Raw genomic sequence first — 18,732 nt, 5'->3', positions numbered from 1 at the left:
CTGGGGGAGACATTCCAACAGATATTATGACTAACAACACAAGCAGAGTGCACAGTCCTCCAAAGAGGTTACTAATCATGGTTCTTTGCACAAGAGACATAAGTTGTTGCTGAGTGATGCAACAGACCACTCTCCATTTTCGTATGGGCGGCCAAAGTTTGCAGAAAAATTGCCCTTTGGTTGATGTTTATTTTACCTCACAGTCGTTCAAAATGAACATTCAACTCATTGATTTTGATTGACATGTATTATTACTCAGAAATGTGTTATTATTTGGTGCTTGGACAGCTGTGTGGGATTTTAACATGAATTCTTTGAAATGTTCTTTTATTTTGTACGGTTGGCAAGCTGTAGTTTTAGCAGTCACTTGAAGGAAAAACACAACTTTGACGTTAAAAGAGCAGGCCCTATGCCGGACAGCATATTCTGCACCTCAGATGAGCGAACAAGGAACAGTGAACAAGGTATCACTGATGACTTGGAGATTCTGTCCTACATGTATATACTGAAAACACATGCATATCATGTACTTGCTTGAAAGACAATGCTACAAGCTACATCTAAGCCAAGCATCTACTTTGAAAACCTTATTGTTTATGATTGGTTCTTTGCCTAACTTGCAAATGGGTCATTCTATAAATTTGGGGTCCAAAGTGTGACATTTTTTCATCCCTGTTATACCGCTGACAAGTATACCATCTGACATATTTGACACTGAAATTGATTTCAAACTGTTTTTATTGGTTTGGCAGGTAATTTGCAGCACTTTTTTCAGTCTTGGAAAATAAACAATGAGTTCTAAACACAATAAAATCATACGCAAGATGTAACAGGGACGGGAAAATAATTGTAACCCAAATTTATAGAAATTTCATCTGCAAACAGAAAATGTCTACATGAGACTGGGCCTTGCAAAAAGGGGTTGGAAGGCTGCATTCATCAATCACTACATGAATTTCAGGATACTTGAAAAGCTGGACATGCTCCACGCTTTATAAATGCTCCTTAAATTGTGCAACCACTTGAAAAGTTCTCATAAGATTCATTTTGCAGGAGCAATGGGCACAGATGACATGCAGTGTGCTAGTTACCTGGTTCACATATGCAGTGGTGTGTGCTGTTTCCAGTGGGCAGACATTGTGCACTGTTCTGGCATGGCTCAGCTGAGCAGATGTCTAAAGCCGTCTCACAAAACTGTCCTGTGTAGCCTGGAGCACAGCGACAGGAATAACGGTTGGCCTGTGGGTAAGGACACAAACAACCACAGGGAATGGTCAGATCTGTGGAAAATGAGCTACAGCTGAGGATTAGGTCACAGCTCTACCTTTGAGAGCAGAAAGAGGTAGGCCACGGAATTAAAACAAATGAATGGTGTTTGAAATTTTCAAGAAAAGAAGTACGATGCAGTGTAACAAACAAAATCAGATAGATAGCCTTGCCTGCATTTGAGGGTTCGTGGGTTGTAATATTAATATTAAATATCCATGGTTTCTATGTTCAAAAAGTTCTCGATATACATGTATTGCTCAAGCCACAAAAAAAAAAAGAAGACTTAAGAGGCGTGGGTGGAGTTCAAGGGTTTTGAGAAAGATCAGGAAAGTCCATTCTTTCCTAAATATGAAACATACATGTAAGAATATAAGAATGGTGCAGAAAGCCCCCACCCCCAATATCTGGTTTCTGGTCAGCGCGCATCGCCGTAATCCTGCGCGTCGGCAAATTAATTAGTTTTTCATTTGGTATAAACAATGTCCAAAAGCTGCCAAACTTGCTTAATCGACTGGGATCCTGCTACTGTGTAATTTTAACGCATTTTGATGGGGTACAGTTGAGAAATATGTACAGTAAAGGGGTCCCTCTGGCTCCCCATACATTGAGCTGAGCCCTCTTTTGCAGATGGCATCATTAGTTAGATCTAGGAACCAGACAAACAAGGTGGTCTTATGCCCTGAGTACATGTACAAGTGGAAAATACATGTACTTCAGTAAAAAATGTGGAGGCCAGTTTATTTTAGTGTTTGAAGCGGCTGGCATTACCTGCATATGCAGTCGGGAAGGACATCGCGCGTCATACAGACATCATTTCCAGAAAAAAAAGGGAGAGTAAAAAACAAAAAGCCACGTCACCACACAACTCTTGAAACCAGCTCCTAACCAGAAACCGGAAACTTTTTTGGGGGGGCCTAGTATAAATGTTCATAAGTGAGCAATCAAAACGAGTTCCACTCCATGAGACCAAACAAAATAATAGTTGTGCTTCCTATTGCACTGAAAAAAAAACGCTTGGGTAGTTGCGTGGTATCTTTTGTTTTTCTTCTAAAATTTTTAGGTCAAAAATATTAGGGCGTAGAATTTTTTTAACTGAAAAGTAATTTGATGGTTTATAGTGAATTTCATCCACTGTTTGGCTGCGGATTCGTTACTTGAGGATCGGTCTTGTCGGAGATTTTATCCAAGTCAGAGCCTCTTTGGACAATTATACATTTGTGTTGCGCTGACATTTTGAAAAGTTAATGTCCAAATATTGTTTTAAAGCTTGTACAAAATGACGCATGACACAACAACATTGCATGCCCCGTGCCAGTTGTCATGAAACCCTCTATCAGTGAATGCGAAGATGTACAAACTTTATTTCAGCCGTAAATTCGCAGTAAACTGTGCTACCACAAGTTATAATGGGGATTGTTAGTCACTACTTCTACTTATGCAAGATCGGCTTTAATGAGTCCCACTGTCACACATGTACATGTATGTATGAATATTGATGCTTTGTTGGCAGCCAATCACAACCCAATGACTGGGTGGTCTCAGGATGCTGTTTACACACAGTGATTGCAATTTGACCTGCACAAATATATATCACTGTATGCACTGTAAAATGTACATATATTTGCATTTTTATGTACAGTTGATTTAGTTGCCCACATTAATTACAGAACTACAGCCTTGTTCACCATCCAAACAAGGATGTGCAATGTTTTGGCCGGGCCTTTGCATTGAGCCGGTAGAAAAAGAAAGAAAACCAATGGAAAAATTGGCACTTAGGCAAGAAAGAAAAATTCGGAAAATCTGGCCTGTCGATGGCAAAAATGTGGAAAACGAAATTCAGCATACTCAACCAAAAAACCTGGAGATTTCACACTCCTGAAATAAGCAGAAGGCTGACAAAACACAATTTTGCTTGAGTTTACACACCCGGATTTCACAGTGTAATATGGGTCATGTCAATTGTCCACAAGAGACCATCTCACCTGATCAACACAGCTTGCTCCATGCAGACACTGATGGTTAACGCAATCATCAATATTAGTCTGGCACAGTATTCCTTCAAACCCAGCCTGACACTGACACTCAAAGCCATATGTAGTTGGGGTGCAAGACCCACCATGCCTGCAAGGATTGGGCTGACAGTAACCGGTGTCAATTTGGCACAGTGTACCTTTCGTACCCTCCTTGCACACACAAATGAACCCATTGATCCCATCAATGCAGACTCCTTTATTGCGACAAGGGTTACTCAGACATTCATTGATGTTGATCTCACAGTTCTGTCCTGAGAAGCCAGGCAGGCACTGACAGGTGAAGGACTGTAGGTCATCGATGCAATGACCTGAGTTCAGGCAAGGGTTACCTACACAGTCGTCTTCATCAATCTCACATTGCTCACCAACCCATCCATCTGCACAGTCACAGATATAACCATTCACCACATCACGGCATGTACCACCATTGGCACAGGGATGAGACTGGCATTCATTGACATCAATGTCACAACTACGGCCAGTGAAACCAGCATCACAAAAGCACTGGTAGGAGTTGATTCCGTCCACACACTGGCCTTTGTCACAAGCCCCAGGTAAACAGTCATCCTTGTTGATTTCACAGTTGATTCCATGGAAACCATCAGCACACTCACACCAGTATCCATTGATCTGATCCACACAGGTCCCACCATTGAAGCAGGGAAGTGACACACACTCGTTGATATCAATCTCACACAGAGTACCAGTGAAACCTTCCAAGCACTGGCAGGTGAAGGCGTTGACCCCATCTATGCAGATGGCTCCGTTGGCACAGGGAAGAGAGGTGCAGTCATCAAAATCAATCTCGCAATGCTCTCCTGGTGGGTAGAAAATGAAGAGAATGCACAGAAATGAAGGTTACCAACCTATGCAGTAAAATAAGAACAAACGTGACTTCAGGGTTCGCCACTATTTAACATATTTTGGGGACTATTCTTTTAACTTTTAAAACTGATATGCTTTCTCCATAAAGAATTTCTAAGCCATTTGTGTATTACATTTGAATAGTGTCTTGAGTTCCAAGTTTCCTTAGCACAATTCAATTAGAATTCACCTGACAACTTCAGTGTCAAGTGTCCTTGGGTTTTTCTCATCCATTGGGAAAACAGCATAAACCCTAAATTCTGGGCATTGCTAACATAACTCTACATTTGACAGTTAGATGTACGCAGCCCGTATATGATGGCCTAACAATGGGGGGGGATAAGACTTAAGTTGGTTGTTTAAATTTGTCATGCACATTCCTCTGCTTACAGGTTTCTCAGTCTTTGGAAATGCTAGGCTCTGATAAGCAGGACGTGCTCTGAGTCTATACTTTCAAAAATGACCCAAAAAGATGGAGATTGAGTGATCACACTTTGGTTCCACTTTGATTCTTTTGTTTTTAAATTCTTGGTTACAATCCCCTTGTCCCAAAAACTCACCCACAAATCCAGCCACACAGAGGCAGACTTGGTCCATAGAGGGCGGTGCACAGCTGCCACCATTCAAGCAAGTCTCTCCTTCATGGCAGACATCCACCTGGATCTCACAGTCTCTGCCTGACAGTCCAGCAGGGCAGACACAGTAATAATCCTCACCTTCAGCCTCACACACGGCGTTGTGATGACAAGGGTTGGGGTTGCAGAGGTCCGTGTGTACCTCACAGCGAGACCCTGTAATCAACAGAGAGACTAAGTCAGTGAAACAATGGTTAATAGTTGGTAGATGTTCCCAAGGTTCCATGTAGGTTTTATGTTGACAGTGAGATTGCACTGCCCTGAAGTCTACCTCAGCCTGTTGGCATACCAGTAATTGATGGTTTCTGTGGAATTGCAAGCTTTGGAAATACATGTACCCGGTACATCTGTTTTTCATTGTTGTAGCCTTGTAACATGTTCTTACCATTTCCATCATCTGATGATTGGCTGATTGATCACCTGTTACATGTACTCACTATAATCAATGACAATACCAATGAATTCACCCAACTGAATTTTAAGTTGTACAGCATATGCAGTAAAGCAGTCATGGCACTTCACACAGTTCAAACAGAAACAATTTCAGGAGGCACATGTACTTTAAAATGGGACACACCATTCTGCCTTCTGTCAGATGTGGCAATTTCTCAAATTATAACTGACAATTACAGAAAGAAACAATTTTAACTAAGTTGTGGAACCCTGTCAACGCAGCTTGTGAAATATTGTCCAATTACTACAAAATGGACAGGTGACAGGCAAAATCTGAGAAACACAATGCTCAACATACAAAATTCCATAAAGTCGTCTATGGGTGTCGCTACTTCATGAACAGCCATGGGTCAATTAGAGCAACTTCAGGCACACAAGCATGCCTCTTTAACCATGAGCTGAATCAGAATGTGAACACTCTGTGTTGCAATTTTTCGTCTGGCTGATAAGGCAGCAACTGATACAGAAAATTTACAAAGAATTTATTTTGGCACTGTATAAATGAAATTATAAATGTTGCACAGTTGTGAAATTGAAAGAATAATTATTTGTACACCAAGATATGCTTCACCTATCAAACAAGATTCATAGAATAGATGTCTGCCAACAAATGCTCAACAACTTTTGCCAATCACAACATACATGTAGCCTGTTAAAGTGGCAGTTTGCAACCGGCTGTTTAAGGAAATATGGAAAGAATACTTACCTTCAAAGCCCTCCAGACAGATACATTCAAAGCTGTTGACATCATCAATGCAGATACCTCCATTAGAACACGGTTCACTGGCACACTCATCCACGTTAGTCTCACAGTCTGGTCCGATGAATCCTGCCAAGCATTCACATTGGTATCCTGTCTCCTCTGTGGATGTCTCCATACATACACCATCATTCTCACAAGGATGGTAGTCACATGGGCTCAGTAATTCATCACAGTGGGCCCCACCATAACCATGGGGACAGGCACACCGATACCGATCATCCAAATCCTGGCAGGTTGCACCATCAGCACAAGGGTTGCTGGCACAAATATCAATGTCAATCTCACAGTGTTGACCAGAGTAGCCTGTGATACACACACAGTGATAAGCACCCTCGCCATCAACACAAGTACCATGGTGTTGGCAGGGGTTGGACTTACACTCATCAATGTTAGTCTCACAGTTCTCTCCGATGAAGCCGGCAGCACACTCACAGAAGTAATCTCCCTCCACATTATGGCAAGATCCATTATGCTGACAGGGATGCATCAAACACTCATCAATGTCTTCCTCACAGGTGACACCAGTGAATCCAACATCACATGTACATGTGAATCCACTAGTCTGGTTGCTACATGTACCACCATTCTCACAAGGGTCATTCAAGCAGAAATCAATGGTCATGGAACAATCATCACCTGGTAGACAAAGAGAAATAACAGCCATATCTTCTATTATTGTACAGTATGTATTGGACAGCCTGTGCTAGCAGACATCATTCACTGTACAGATACAGTAGTTTGGTGATGAACCCTGACACAGACAGCATATTCAACCTATCAGCCCTGACCTGGACCAAGAGAGGGCACAAATCTCACAAACGACTATGAAATGGTTACGTCTCTACCTACAAAATCAAAATTCCCCACAACTATGGTTTTTTTCAACCAATGAGGGGTTGCTTATGCTGAAGGTGGATATAGTCTGTGTCCCCCATGTTGGTGTGCGGTCTCTGGATTTGTGTCCAACTGAAATCTTTGATTTAAAATTAAGTGTTTTGTAACAGCTGTAAGTAGACACAATGTCAAGACAGTAATACACAATGTTGCATTTAGTGACCACTAAAAATTGCTTTCCTTCTGGCATTTTTTCTTCTAAATTTGACATTTCACTGCGTGAAGTCCATCAGAAATTATCTTCTTGGCAGATTTGTACCACACCCTACAAAGTTGCTACAGTTACTAAGAGAAATGACGTACATTCTCTTTTCTTCAATCCATTTCTCATTCCATTACCTTGGTATCCTGCTGCACAGGTGCAGCTGAACCCATTGAGTTCATCTAAACAGGTCCCTCCATTGAAACAAGAATCTTGTTGGCAGTCAATCACATCAGTCTGACAGTGTTCTCCAGTCAGACCTGCTGGGCATTCACAGAGGAAGGACTCTAGTAGCTCCATGCAGGTTCCACCATTCAGACAGGAAGTAGCGGAGCAGAAGGTTCGCACTGAGAAGGCAGAGAAATCCGACACATGATGTATAACGTATTTAGAAACTGACAAGCAAATAGTCTGAATTTGTCTGAGATTGGGCACAACATTTTGGAACCTTAAATACTCATTGACTTTTATGTGACGTTCTAGATCGGACTACATTTAAGGCAAAGAATGCAATTGACATGTTCAAATGCACAGTGCCATCTTACTAATGTCATTTCCTTGAATTAGTCCATACAATCAAGTGTTAATTGGACTCAAAAAGTCTGCTAAAACCAGAACTCACTTTTGCAACTGAGGATTCGTCATCACAACCCAAACCCTGCACGGTCAGATCTTTCTTTCTTGTTGGCTTTTTCCCAATTTTGCAAAAAGGCATTTTTTTCTTCTTTTTTTAGGGGGGGGGCTTTTTGCGCAATTTTGCAAAAAGGCATTCGTTTTCTTCTTTTGGCGGGGGCTTTTTTGCAATCTTGCAAAACGATATTCGTTTTCTTCTTTTTTTTTTTCTTCTTGTTTTTCTTCTGATCAAAAGCCCCTTTGTTTTGTACACATTTTGTTGCTGCGACTAAAAGGCTTTTGCAACTTTGGATCTTCATCAAACTTGTACCAATGAAGAACCCTTATGCATAGATGGTCTTAGAAACAAGATGTCATGATGACGTCATCAAGTGATTTATTGTTGATTTTTACATATTTATTTTAGCCCATTGACTTTGCACCTGTTTTCAGGGCACAATTTGGGTTACTTTGGGATCCTCAATCGTCACCAAAGTTACAGCCAGCTAAGACCATGATGCAAAATCATTGCCAAATTTATGATGTCATGATGTGATAATCACCTTATTTTGTATTGATTTTTTATTATTTTATTTTTCCCCATAGGCTTTCTACACGTTTTTCTACGTAACACTAGTGAATGAGTAGTCCTTAACTTTGGCTCAAGAAAGAGAACTCTTGTGCGTTGCGCTGTGTTACTCGGTTTGAAATATACTCAACAGTCCGAATACTAAGTAATATTTCATAAAAATTGTTCAGTTTAAGTGCAAATCATGACATGAACTTAAAGGAGCAGTGTTTCTGCAAACGAGTTTGTACACGTTTTTGAGCCACAAATTTTGGTAACTTTGCGATGTTTGATCGTCAACAATTTTGCTGCAGATATCTTGAAAAGGGAGTACTTTAGAGGAATGTTGACATGATGTGATGATGACGTCATCAGGAGACAAGTCACGTGACATTAAATGTGCCCGTTTTAAATCCAATATCTTCTGAAGTACATGTTCTACCTGGTTGAAACTTTGTGAATAAATGGAAAGGGAAGTGATATAGAAGATTATTGAGCTGGTGGTGACGATGGCATCCGGAGACAAGTCAGGTGGCATTAAAAGGTGCACTGTTTGCACTGTTTGAAGTCCTATATCCCCTGAAGTACACATCCCATTGATTTCAAATATTGCAGATAACAAGGAAAGGAAGTGTTCTAGATGAAATTGTACCTGATGTGATAATGACATCATCATCAGATGAGGAGTCAAATTACATTTTATTTAAAGCATGTTATTTCCTAAAGTACATGCCTGATTGGGTTGAAACCTTGGACCCAAATGGTCATGATAACAGATTTATGCCGTCAGGTTTGTGCAGTAATTGTTGTTTGAATTAAGAAAGGGATGCAAAAAAGCCCTATTTTCTGTTGGCAAACAGACAGATGACCTCTAGTTTCTCTTTTCAACTCTTCAGTCTGACTTACCAGAACACATGCTCAGATCCGTAGCTCCAGTGACCTGCGTTGTGTGATGGTAAGGGCACTGCTGACAGGAACTTTGACCTTGCTCAGACTGGAAGCTATGGAGTGGACAAATAGTACATGGCTCTACCCCAGACGCAGAGAACGACCCAGCAGGACATACGTCTAGGTAAAGTCAAACATCAATACATAAGATTATCAGCAAAATTTTAATGTAACACAGTCAAACTAGAACCAATTACTGAAACTGTTGGCAAAACAAATTATCAAATTCTCCGTTCTTAGCCCCGAGAGCCGCGGCTTTGTGTGAGGATTAGTGCATATCACACATACAGTCTATTCACCATGCAGCTGCTGGTTCAATGGGGCCTGCTGCTGGACCAAGCCCTGCATACTGGGCATACCATAGCCCAGCAGTCGCGGTCAAAATAATCCCAACGCGAAGGGCTTAATTCTAAGTTTCATCAGGGTACCGGTAGGTTGCGATTCTTCCATTTATCACAGCCATTTTGTGGTCTGTGATTTACTCCTAACTTTCACACTACAGATACTTCTGAGCACAGAGTATATCCCCCTGAGAGCAAAAACTGTATTGTGAAGGACCCAGTGGCCATCATTCCTCAACACCGGTGGCACCCTTTACAGTTTACAGTATTGTTTCAGAGATTACTCCCCAGTACATGGTGGCGCTATTCAAGACCCCCTTACAGAAGTCAGGGGCAAATTCATTGACCAGATAGCCAATTTTCTCACATGCTTTGCTCTAAACTTCATATTTTTATTGTTTTCTTGAGATTGTGATAGCTGCGAAGCATGTCTTAAGTGTAGGCCGACAAGTTAGCTACAATGGACAAGATGATTTGGGATACATGTTTCTGTTAGACTTTACATTTTACAGGCCCCAGGTCTGGCCCTGTGTACTCCCAGGTTAAATATAATGTAGATAGTTCTAGAGTTACGAACATGTCACTTGTTAGCTGTTCTTGAGAACATTGGATTCTGAATATTCATGTTTAGCTTTCTGAGCTCTTTCTAATTTACCTAATTTAAGGATCTACCTGCATGGCAGGTAGGATATATTGCAGTACTGTATTGCGCACTCAGATTACATTTCAATTAATATTACTTTACTGATTTAGTCACATATATGATTTTTCAAACTGTTCCAAAGATTTATGATTGTTAGAACATTTAACTTCCACAGTTCACCGCATCGAATAAAGTGTTTACGGAATCCAGTGCCCAGACCTCTGGCCATGTGTTCCTTGTTCGAAGTGGTTGAAGCTCAATGGCAAATCGAAATTATCACTTCCAGCTATACTTGTCCATGTACATTGAGGTTGCATTCATGTAAACATCAGAGTTTCTTCAGTGCTGAAATATAATACAGTGAATAACTAGCACACACGATGATCATGCAACACTAACCTGCACAGTCCTCGATGTCCATGGATCCAACGTTAGCTGTAGACTGACCAACTGGACATGGGAGACAGGACAGCGACCTAGCCTCAGACCGGTAGGATCCTTTCTCACACTTGAAGCATGGCTTAAGTCCGGTGTCGGAAAAGTGGCCACTGGGACAAATGCCTAGGTTTACAGATAACATCAATAAACTGGAAGAGTTTTCCTTGACCTTTTGTAATCAATGCTAGTGTCTTGTACATTCATAACATATTCATATTCCTAACATTATATGTCAGTGTATATCAACACAGCATTACTTTCTCTTCAGTTTCTTTGTCAGTAAATCATACTCAAGATGCAACAAGTGCAGAATTCTGGTGTGTCACTGACACAATTCAATCCAAACTGTTTGCAGAGTAGATGGCAATGCTGAAAAGGTGTATAGTTACTGCTGGGTGATGAGGCTGTCAAGAGTTATACAGACCCTCATTTTGCAAAATGAATACAGCTTTGGGGACATGCTAAAATTTGCATACAGTTTGAAGCTTCTCCAGCAACACGCTTTGTTTTATTCATAAATACATGTACCTCAGACATCATTCCTATTCAACAATGTCCAACTTGACCAGGTATTACAATATGATAATGCCCGCTGAGAAGTGAATAATGCCCAGCTCCATTAATCATGCACTGGCACCTGGATACGAGACAGTTTAATCGACTCTGATTGGTCAAGAGTCTGTGTGCACGCTGCTCGCCACACGTGCAACAAGTTTATAAAAGGAGATTTTATTCACCTCTTCATCCTAGGAACCGACAGCCGTGGCTTTGTGTGAAGATTAGTGCGCACCACACATACATTTTATTCATCATGCACCTGCTGCTGGACAGAGCTTTGCATACTGGGTATACCACAGCCCAGCAGTCACGGTGTGAAGGGCTTAACAACTTGTAAAAGGAATATACCACCCAAATTTAAGCAAACTCAAGGGCGGAGACAAAATCGAGATCTGGAAGAACCCCAAAGGTAACATCCTTTATGCACACGCAGCCTCTCCTTCCCCTCAACCATGCAAACAGCCCATTACATGAATCAGCATCCATGCATGCACGTTCTGTACTGCACGGTCTAACGGCAAATAGTGGTACATGTATTCATGACAGCTCCTGGTTGAGGAATGGACACTACATAGTTTTGCACTCACCCAGACAGTCTGTTAGATTGGTAGACCCAATGCCAACAGTAGACGTTCCTACAGGACAAAACTTGCAGGTGAACTGGGGCTCCTGGTCTTCATCTTGATACCGACCAATAAGACACTCCTCACAGGACAGAGTGTCATTGTTGAAAAACTGACCAACTGGACAGGTAACTGGCTCAGCAAAAATTAAGTGAAAGGAGTACAGTTCTGTTAATGAATGCACATACATGTATTTTTTTGCAAGCTCTCGGACAAACACTGCACATACGTTGCGCCTATCAATATGCGTTGGGAAAGAGCAAAACCTGTTATATAAATTAAACACGCTTGTTCAATGATCAAACAGACCATATAGGGAAACTGACCAGGTGCTTGCAAAGTAATTATGAAAATGAACAAAGAAACTGACAGGATCAGGATTTGAACCTGTAACGTGTGGAAGCACTGTATTGGCAGTTCCTCTCATCTGTCAATATCTTTAACTGGGGGCACATGTCAGAAATTCTAGCACTTTTACACAACCAGGGATCAAGCCACCAAAGACGCAATGTAAGCAACATATCGCAAACCTTGGGAATGATGAACTTGGATCACTCAAAGAGAACATTGCTTTTCAAGTGTGCCCACAAACAGTCTGTTCAATACTCACTCCTTATTTACAACCAAATTCAATTTGACACTCAAGTGACTACTCACACTTTAATACTTAACCACCCAACCAAGGGGGTTACTCATTGAAGGTTCCGACAAAACAATGTGAAGGACAAGGCAGCTTAATTATGAAACATTGAAAAGCAAAGTTGATGCCATTGTTAAAGTTCCAAAAAGCACTTGAGTGTAATGGCAAATTGACTGAAGTCAACTAATCTATGAAAGGAAGGCTACAGATGTGTTTTTGGATGTCTCTTACATTCAACCATTTGGATTAGACCTCTTCAGACACCTGAGATTATCTGTTTACTACCAAAAATCCACACCTGTGACAATACATGTACATGTAGGGTTTGTTTCACATGGATCTGGCTCTTGACCAGTGATTCCAATGTGCAGCCAATTTCATAGAGCTGCTTTAGCACAGAATTTGCTTAAGCGCGAAAATTCCTTGCTTAATAAGCAAGAGTTGCCAGCTTAAACTCTATGTGATTGTTATGCTAACCAAAAGACAGGTAACTACCATTTCAAAACAACATACATCACAAGACATCTGGTCCAGTAACCTGATTAGTTAAGCAAGTTTTTTGCTTAATTTAAGCAGCGCTATAAAATTGACCCCCGGTTCGCTCCATCAATTAGGTGGGTTCTGATGTCAGTGAACCAACTACGGATTACAGATCAAGATTTGGACCCATGTGAAATGAATATGCCCATTAACACAGAAGAATGCAAGGGAAGTAATCGAATACACTGACGGTAATCTCCAGTCCATTTCTAGGCTCACTTCTTGGCACATGTACGAAGCATTGTAGGAGTTTATAGCAGGTGCAGGGTCTTAAGAAATATCCAAGTAATTTAATTTAGCTGTAGGATTCAGAGACTGACATACCACACTTCAATTTGTTGGTTGCCATGTATCCATGGGGACAGGATGGAGCAGGTTCCTTATCCTTGAGCACAGGGTGTGGATCTATCTCCATGCCATCCACTGCAAGCTCCAAGCTACCATTGTCTGCCATGACTTGTATGCTGTCTACTAGATCATACAGTCTGTAATAGCCATTCAAAAGTTCTTTTTCAAAGTCACTGCCTGACAAGGTTGGATCACTGGGCAATGTGTAATCCATGCTGAATGATATTGTGAACGAGTGTGACATTGCTGATCGTCGACTGCGGGTCCGATCCATGTTACGTTTTGGCCTCGGGGTGGGGAAGCGGCGGCGTTGGTTGTCGTGAGGATTCAGTGACAGCTTCCCTTTTGCACGCATGTTGGACAGCCATTTCTGGGCATGCTCAGTAAGTTTGTCTGCTGCACCAAACTGCTGGAAGCTGGCATTCAGCTGGTCAAACTCAAGGTCAAAGTCTAATGCTGATTCCTGAAAGACGCTGACACCACGTCGATCGATCTGGTGTCTTGGATGGTAACAGGTAACCTCCACATTACTGAAATTGCATTCGCTATTGCATATCTTAAGCGAATTGGGCTGGTTGTATACAATGGATTGGAACTGCTTTTTGATCTGGGTTTGGACGTCATGGGAAGAACAATTACCACTGAAGTAGTGAAGCGTAGACTGCAGATGCATCAGTCTTGGCCGCCTTTCCCCTATAAGCAAGAAAGGCATCCTGAGTTGGTTCATGTGAAACAGTAGCTAACTTGACCTCAACATGTACAGCATCTCTGAATAAGTTACTTGTACTGACGGTGCTCTGACAAGTGTGACAGGGCCAACTTGCTCTTGATATTGAAAATTGAAAGCAGTGGCCCTCTTGAAGTGTGTCCCCTTGATTAAATAAACTATGGTCCAAAACAATGCCAGCCCCTGAGGACAAAGCCCCTTTGATATCAAGCCGAGCCCCAGGTTTTAACATTTCAGATTTTTAATCTTGAAAATGTGTGATTGATGGTTTATGTTAAACATCTTAGATTCTTTCCCCCATTCCTCTCTCTACCATTTCCAATTCCTGTAATTCTCCTGAATAAACCCTCACGTTATGTTAACTCCCACAGACACTGCTTTAGAGGGGGGTGTTTGTTTTGATATTTTTTGAGAGAGGTGAGGGCAGGGAGATGGCACTGAGTACTTCCATGAAGGTTGTTAACATTTTTATCTCAAGCTCACATCATTTGAAGACATTCACTTTTAACACATCTTTCAATTTTCATATTTCATCTGATTAAGGGTCTACTGCTGGGGTTATTTCACCCTTTCAAACTAGCTGGCCTGTGCGTAGAGCACAATGGGAAAAGCTGATATTTTGGGTGTAACTCTTTTCACAAAATGGCCACTTGGAGAGAATGGCTGGTCTGATTTTCACAAAAATGATGTCAAATGAATGTAAAACATCAAAACTCTTGAATTCTTAGCATGAAATTGAAATATACAATTTCCACTCACTCCCCCAGCTTGTTTGGAATCAAATGTAGTAATAACTTGCCTGCAGCCTTGCATTAGATTTAGTAGAATAATGTTCTTTCCTATCAAAGTACGAGGCATAACTAGTTTAATAACAGCAAGTCAATACATTCTAAGAAGGAAATCAAACTCACCTGCACAATGTGGGAACATCTGAGCTGGTCTCCACTGCCCACTGAAACCACAGGAGAGAAATGCATGAAGTGGATCACTTGTTGGAGCCAAGTCATATTTCTCATTACACAACATTGAACAGAAGTGTCCATAGGCCCATTTATCACACACCCTGGCTCCATTTCTGGGTGGCTCCGGAAGAGTACATGGAACGACTGCCAAGAAAAAAAAGTTTCAAATGGCTTTAATTTGTTCAAAGAGGAATTCCTAATGAAAGTCCAAATTACTAGCTGCTAAAGCCTGGAAGCTAGCATCAAATATGCACTTACTTCTACTCAAGAACCTTTTCGAGAAAAGCTTCAAGAATGTTTCGACTATAAACCCGCAAGGACCTCCAACTTGCTACTTTAGCACTCTACAGACTATGCTTATTTTGAGAGTCTTGTAAGGCAAAAGCATACTAATTAATTTTGGCTTTTTGCCCTGCCCAATGTGTATTATCACACTGCATACTCAGTGTTGTTCCCTGAAGGCTTGTGGAAAAACACAAGCGTACTCGGGTGGGACTCGAACCCACGTCTTCCTGCTTACTGGTGCAGATGTCTTAACCACTCGACCACTGAGCTTGCCGGCATCGGCTACCTGGTTTGAGTCAGATGTAGCAGCAGGTACTGCCAACAACTATTTCCAAGGATGGATTAATTAACATCTCCCTGACTACTCACGTGTAATTGTGACCATAAATTGGCACACAGTGAACCTGTTGTTACGCAGCCTAGTTGCATTGTACTGAATATTGTGACTGCCCACTCCGAAGGATGATCCACTTGGGTGGTTGCAAATGATGTTCAATTCACCACCGGTCGGGTCTTGGAAAACAGGCTGCAAACACGTTGCCAAAAGAAAGTAAAAATGTTCAAAATTAATTCCATCAAGATTCGACACTGACTTCAACATCTGAAAAGAAACAAAATACCAGATTTGTAGTAAACTAATGCGTTACAAGATATTCCTCAAACCAACTCCTTTTTAATTAAAACCTGAAAAGGGGGAAATGTGAAGCACATATCAAAAAGGCAGGTGGCAGTTTTTTTGGACTGGTGTCCATTTTCCTCATCGAGATGATGATCAAAGGGGAGAATGCATTAGTTTGTGGAATAATGGCAGTCCTCGGTAAAATAAAGCGTACAATTTTACTTATTATAGTCCGAGCTGGTGACCATGGTAACTATCACTGGCCATCTGGAATGGCCCATGTCAATAACACGCACAGAGCTGCTGTTCCATGAGTCACTTTGTGCAAATCCAAGCACAATGCTTTCTACCTGTAATGGGGGCAACTAGTACTGCAATTGTCCAATGGAATCTTGCCAGATTAATCTACAGTGACTCACTTATAGGCTTGGACACTAACATGTAAGCTTTCATACAGAGTGTATGTATGTAACTAAGGTGTACAATTTACCCTTCGTGGTAACATTATGACACATTCCTTTACTGGTAAACTCTTTAGATAAATTTGCTTTGCTTTCATGTGTAGACATTTTTTGTGGACCGCAGACAAAATTAGAATTTCTACACAAAGTATCACAGGGCATGTGGACATTCCTTTCTAACTCGTTGAAATCACTGAATATTTCCTGAGCTCGTCACCTTTGCTTTGCTAGCCTGACCCCAAACTGCTCTGAACTTGTTTTTCAGAGAGGGAAACTATTGTGTGGACCCGGCATAGTCCACACAGATTGAGCCATTCAATCACATAAGCTCTGCCCTGGTCAAGACTTGATACAGAATGACTGTCTGTCTACCCATTTATGATGCTTAGTACCATCCTTGTACCCTCACCATATCTACTAGTTCAGCGTAGTTGCAGGCATGTCGTTACTTACTGCCGAATATATGAATGTTTACTGATGTTTACTTTCCATTTAAATCTTCTGTTATAATATGACCCCTTACAGGTTTGCCAATAAATTGTCCTTATTGTTATACAGAATTTTTAACCAGGTCCTCAGAAGTCTATGGACAGGCAATGGAGAGAAGCACAGTAACGGAGCAGCCACTTTTTTGTACCAATTCAATCTTGAATCCTACCTCTTGCCAAGTCACAGTGGTAAGTCTATCATCAGCTATAATGTTTTGGTCTGGGGGGCAAAACTCAAGGACTGGTGACAGGTTATCTGCGGAACAAGAGAACAGAAGGAGCAGGTAAATAGAGCATGTCATGTGAAATTGAACTCCGAAAGAGACTTGAATGTGTTTTGAATGGAATCAATGTAACTGACCGCCCAACTAGCTACATAGAGGTACATCCAGCCCACAGATGGCAACAAGCAGAAAATAAAATTGGGCAAAGTCAACAATGAGGGGAAATGCACTAAAAAAAACAGAGATTTTACACCCCTGTTTGGAGGCAGAACATGAGTGTGACACCTTAAATGAGCAGACCATATACACGCCTACTGGCAGTGACTCAGGGCATGCACGGCAGTTACCCTGTCAGCTGTCCATGTGTTTGCTTACTAACATGTTCTTCTGTGTAAATGGGTTGAGAAAAAAGTGAGAATACAACATTCAAGACAATGACAAATACATTGGATCCCACCTTGAATACTGACGGTGAAATTGCATGACACACTGTTCCCTGCAGGGTCTGTGAAGACATAGGATACATCGGTGTCCTGAGTGAAATTGTACGGGGAAGCAATGTCCGGTGGAGTCTTGATCAATGTCAGTTGGGCTCCTGAGTTGTCAACGGCCATGGGTTCATTGAAGGACAACACAACTCCAAAAGTCTGGCCGGACATGGAGCCAGACAGGGAGCCTGGGCAGACACGCAGGGTTGGTGGCATAATGTCTGTTTACCCAAAAATAATCACAATAAGAAAAGTCTCCTTTTAACACAATAACTTGTAACTGTTGGTGTTGACGAGTGGAAAATCTGATGGTGTTTAAAGCATAGACGAAACCTTTTAGCAGTGACTCCAAGCTTCGGCAAGAGAAGCTGATAGATCTTTTTCATGACAAAATGCAACAACATGTTCCCCGAATCTATTCCATAACTTATAAACTGTTTAAAAAGATGGTGCCAGATGTTTTTGATTGAAATGCATTCCAATCTCCCCTCAATCATTCATCATTCCATCACATTGTTGCACTGTTATCTCTGTGACCTCCAACAATAAGTTTCCTGTATATGAGTGTGACTATGTTTTGATGGCTTTGGTAGATTAAATGCTGTGGTTTCAATTTCACATTAAAATAGCGCATCCGTCAAAAGTCTGTTACAGGTAAACAGGGAATAAAAAGTCACCAAAAATGCCTTTGTGAAAGTTCACTTGCTTAGTTTGTGACTTGGAATGAGACTAGATGACTTCTAATGGCCTTGAGAAGCCTTGAGATGGACTCATTATAGCGACATTGCTTGTATTCCTCACAGAGCTCTCAACTAGCTTGCATGGAGCAGACAACCTTCCCTACGAGGACTGATCTCTTGTTCTGCACTCACCTTGACACTGCACATTGAGTGTGTACGGGTCCTGGTCCCATGTTCCGTCAGGGAGGCAGGTCAACTTCTGGTCTGCAGGACCCACCAGGAGGAATCCGTTACGACAGTAGAAATGACAGGTGGTGCCGTAATAGGGAGGAATAGGACCGCGACAGAAGGAGGGATAGACACCCCCACCGACAGGGATCAAATCGTCAGGTAAAGATGGACAGCTGGCAACTGGGGAAAAAAGTA

General features: G+C 41.5%; 1 protein-coding gene across 2 annotated transcripts in view; it reads right to left on the bottom strand.

Annotated features, from left to right (window-relative positions):
* Window positions 1-18,732, bottom strand: part of LOC110988640 (uncharacterized) — a 65,967-nt gene that overhangs the window by 17,294 nt on the left and 29,941 nt on the right. For both annotated transcript variants that reach the window (XM_087133295.1, XM_087133294.1), the window contains 14 exons: window positions 18,499-18,717; window positions 17,596-17,847; window positions 17,085-17,170; window positions 15,716-15,872; window positions 15,011-15,205; window positions 13,349-14,065; window positions 11,809-11,976; window positions 10,625-10,786; window positions 9,200-9,361; window positions 7,251-7,460; window positions 5,961-6,653; window positions 4,727-4,957; window positions 3,252-4,120; window positions 1,092-1,239 (listed from right to left, as the gene is read on the bottom strand). In XM_087133295.1, coding sequence (XP_086989421.1) covers window positions 1,092-1,239; window positions 3,252-4,120; window positions 4,727-4,957; window positions 5,961-6,653; window positions 7,251-7,460; window positions 9,200-9,361; window positions 10,625-10,786; window positions 11,809-11,976; window positions 13,349-14,065; window positions 15,011-15,205; window positions 15,716-15,872; window positions 17,085-17,170; window positions 17,596-17,847; window positions 18,499-18,717 — 4,269 coding nt within the window. The remainder of the gene's footprint in view (window positions 1-1,091; window positions 1,240-3,251; window positions 4,121-4,726; window positions 4,958-5,960; window positions 6,654-7,250; window positions 7,461-9,199; window positions 9,362-10,624; window positions 10,787-11,808; window positions 11,977-13,348; window positions 14,066-15,010; window positions 15,206-15,715; window positions 15,873-17,084; window positions 17,171-17,595; window positions 17,848-18,498; window positions 18,718-18,732) is intronic.

Source organism: Acanthaster planci, linkage group LG02 (assembly GCF_054643075.1).
Source record: "Acanthaster planci isolate LZ-2023a linkage group LG02, COTS_SCS, whole genome shotgun sequence".
Taxonomy (NCBI): domain Eukaryota; kingdom Metazoa; phylum Echinodermata; class Asteroidea; order Valvatida; family Acanthasteridae; genus Acanthaster; species Acanthaster planci.
The sequence above is the reverse complement of the archived record's forward strand: the minus strand, read 5'-3'. Positions and strand labels throughout refer to the sequence as shown.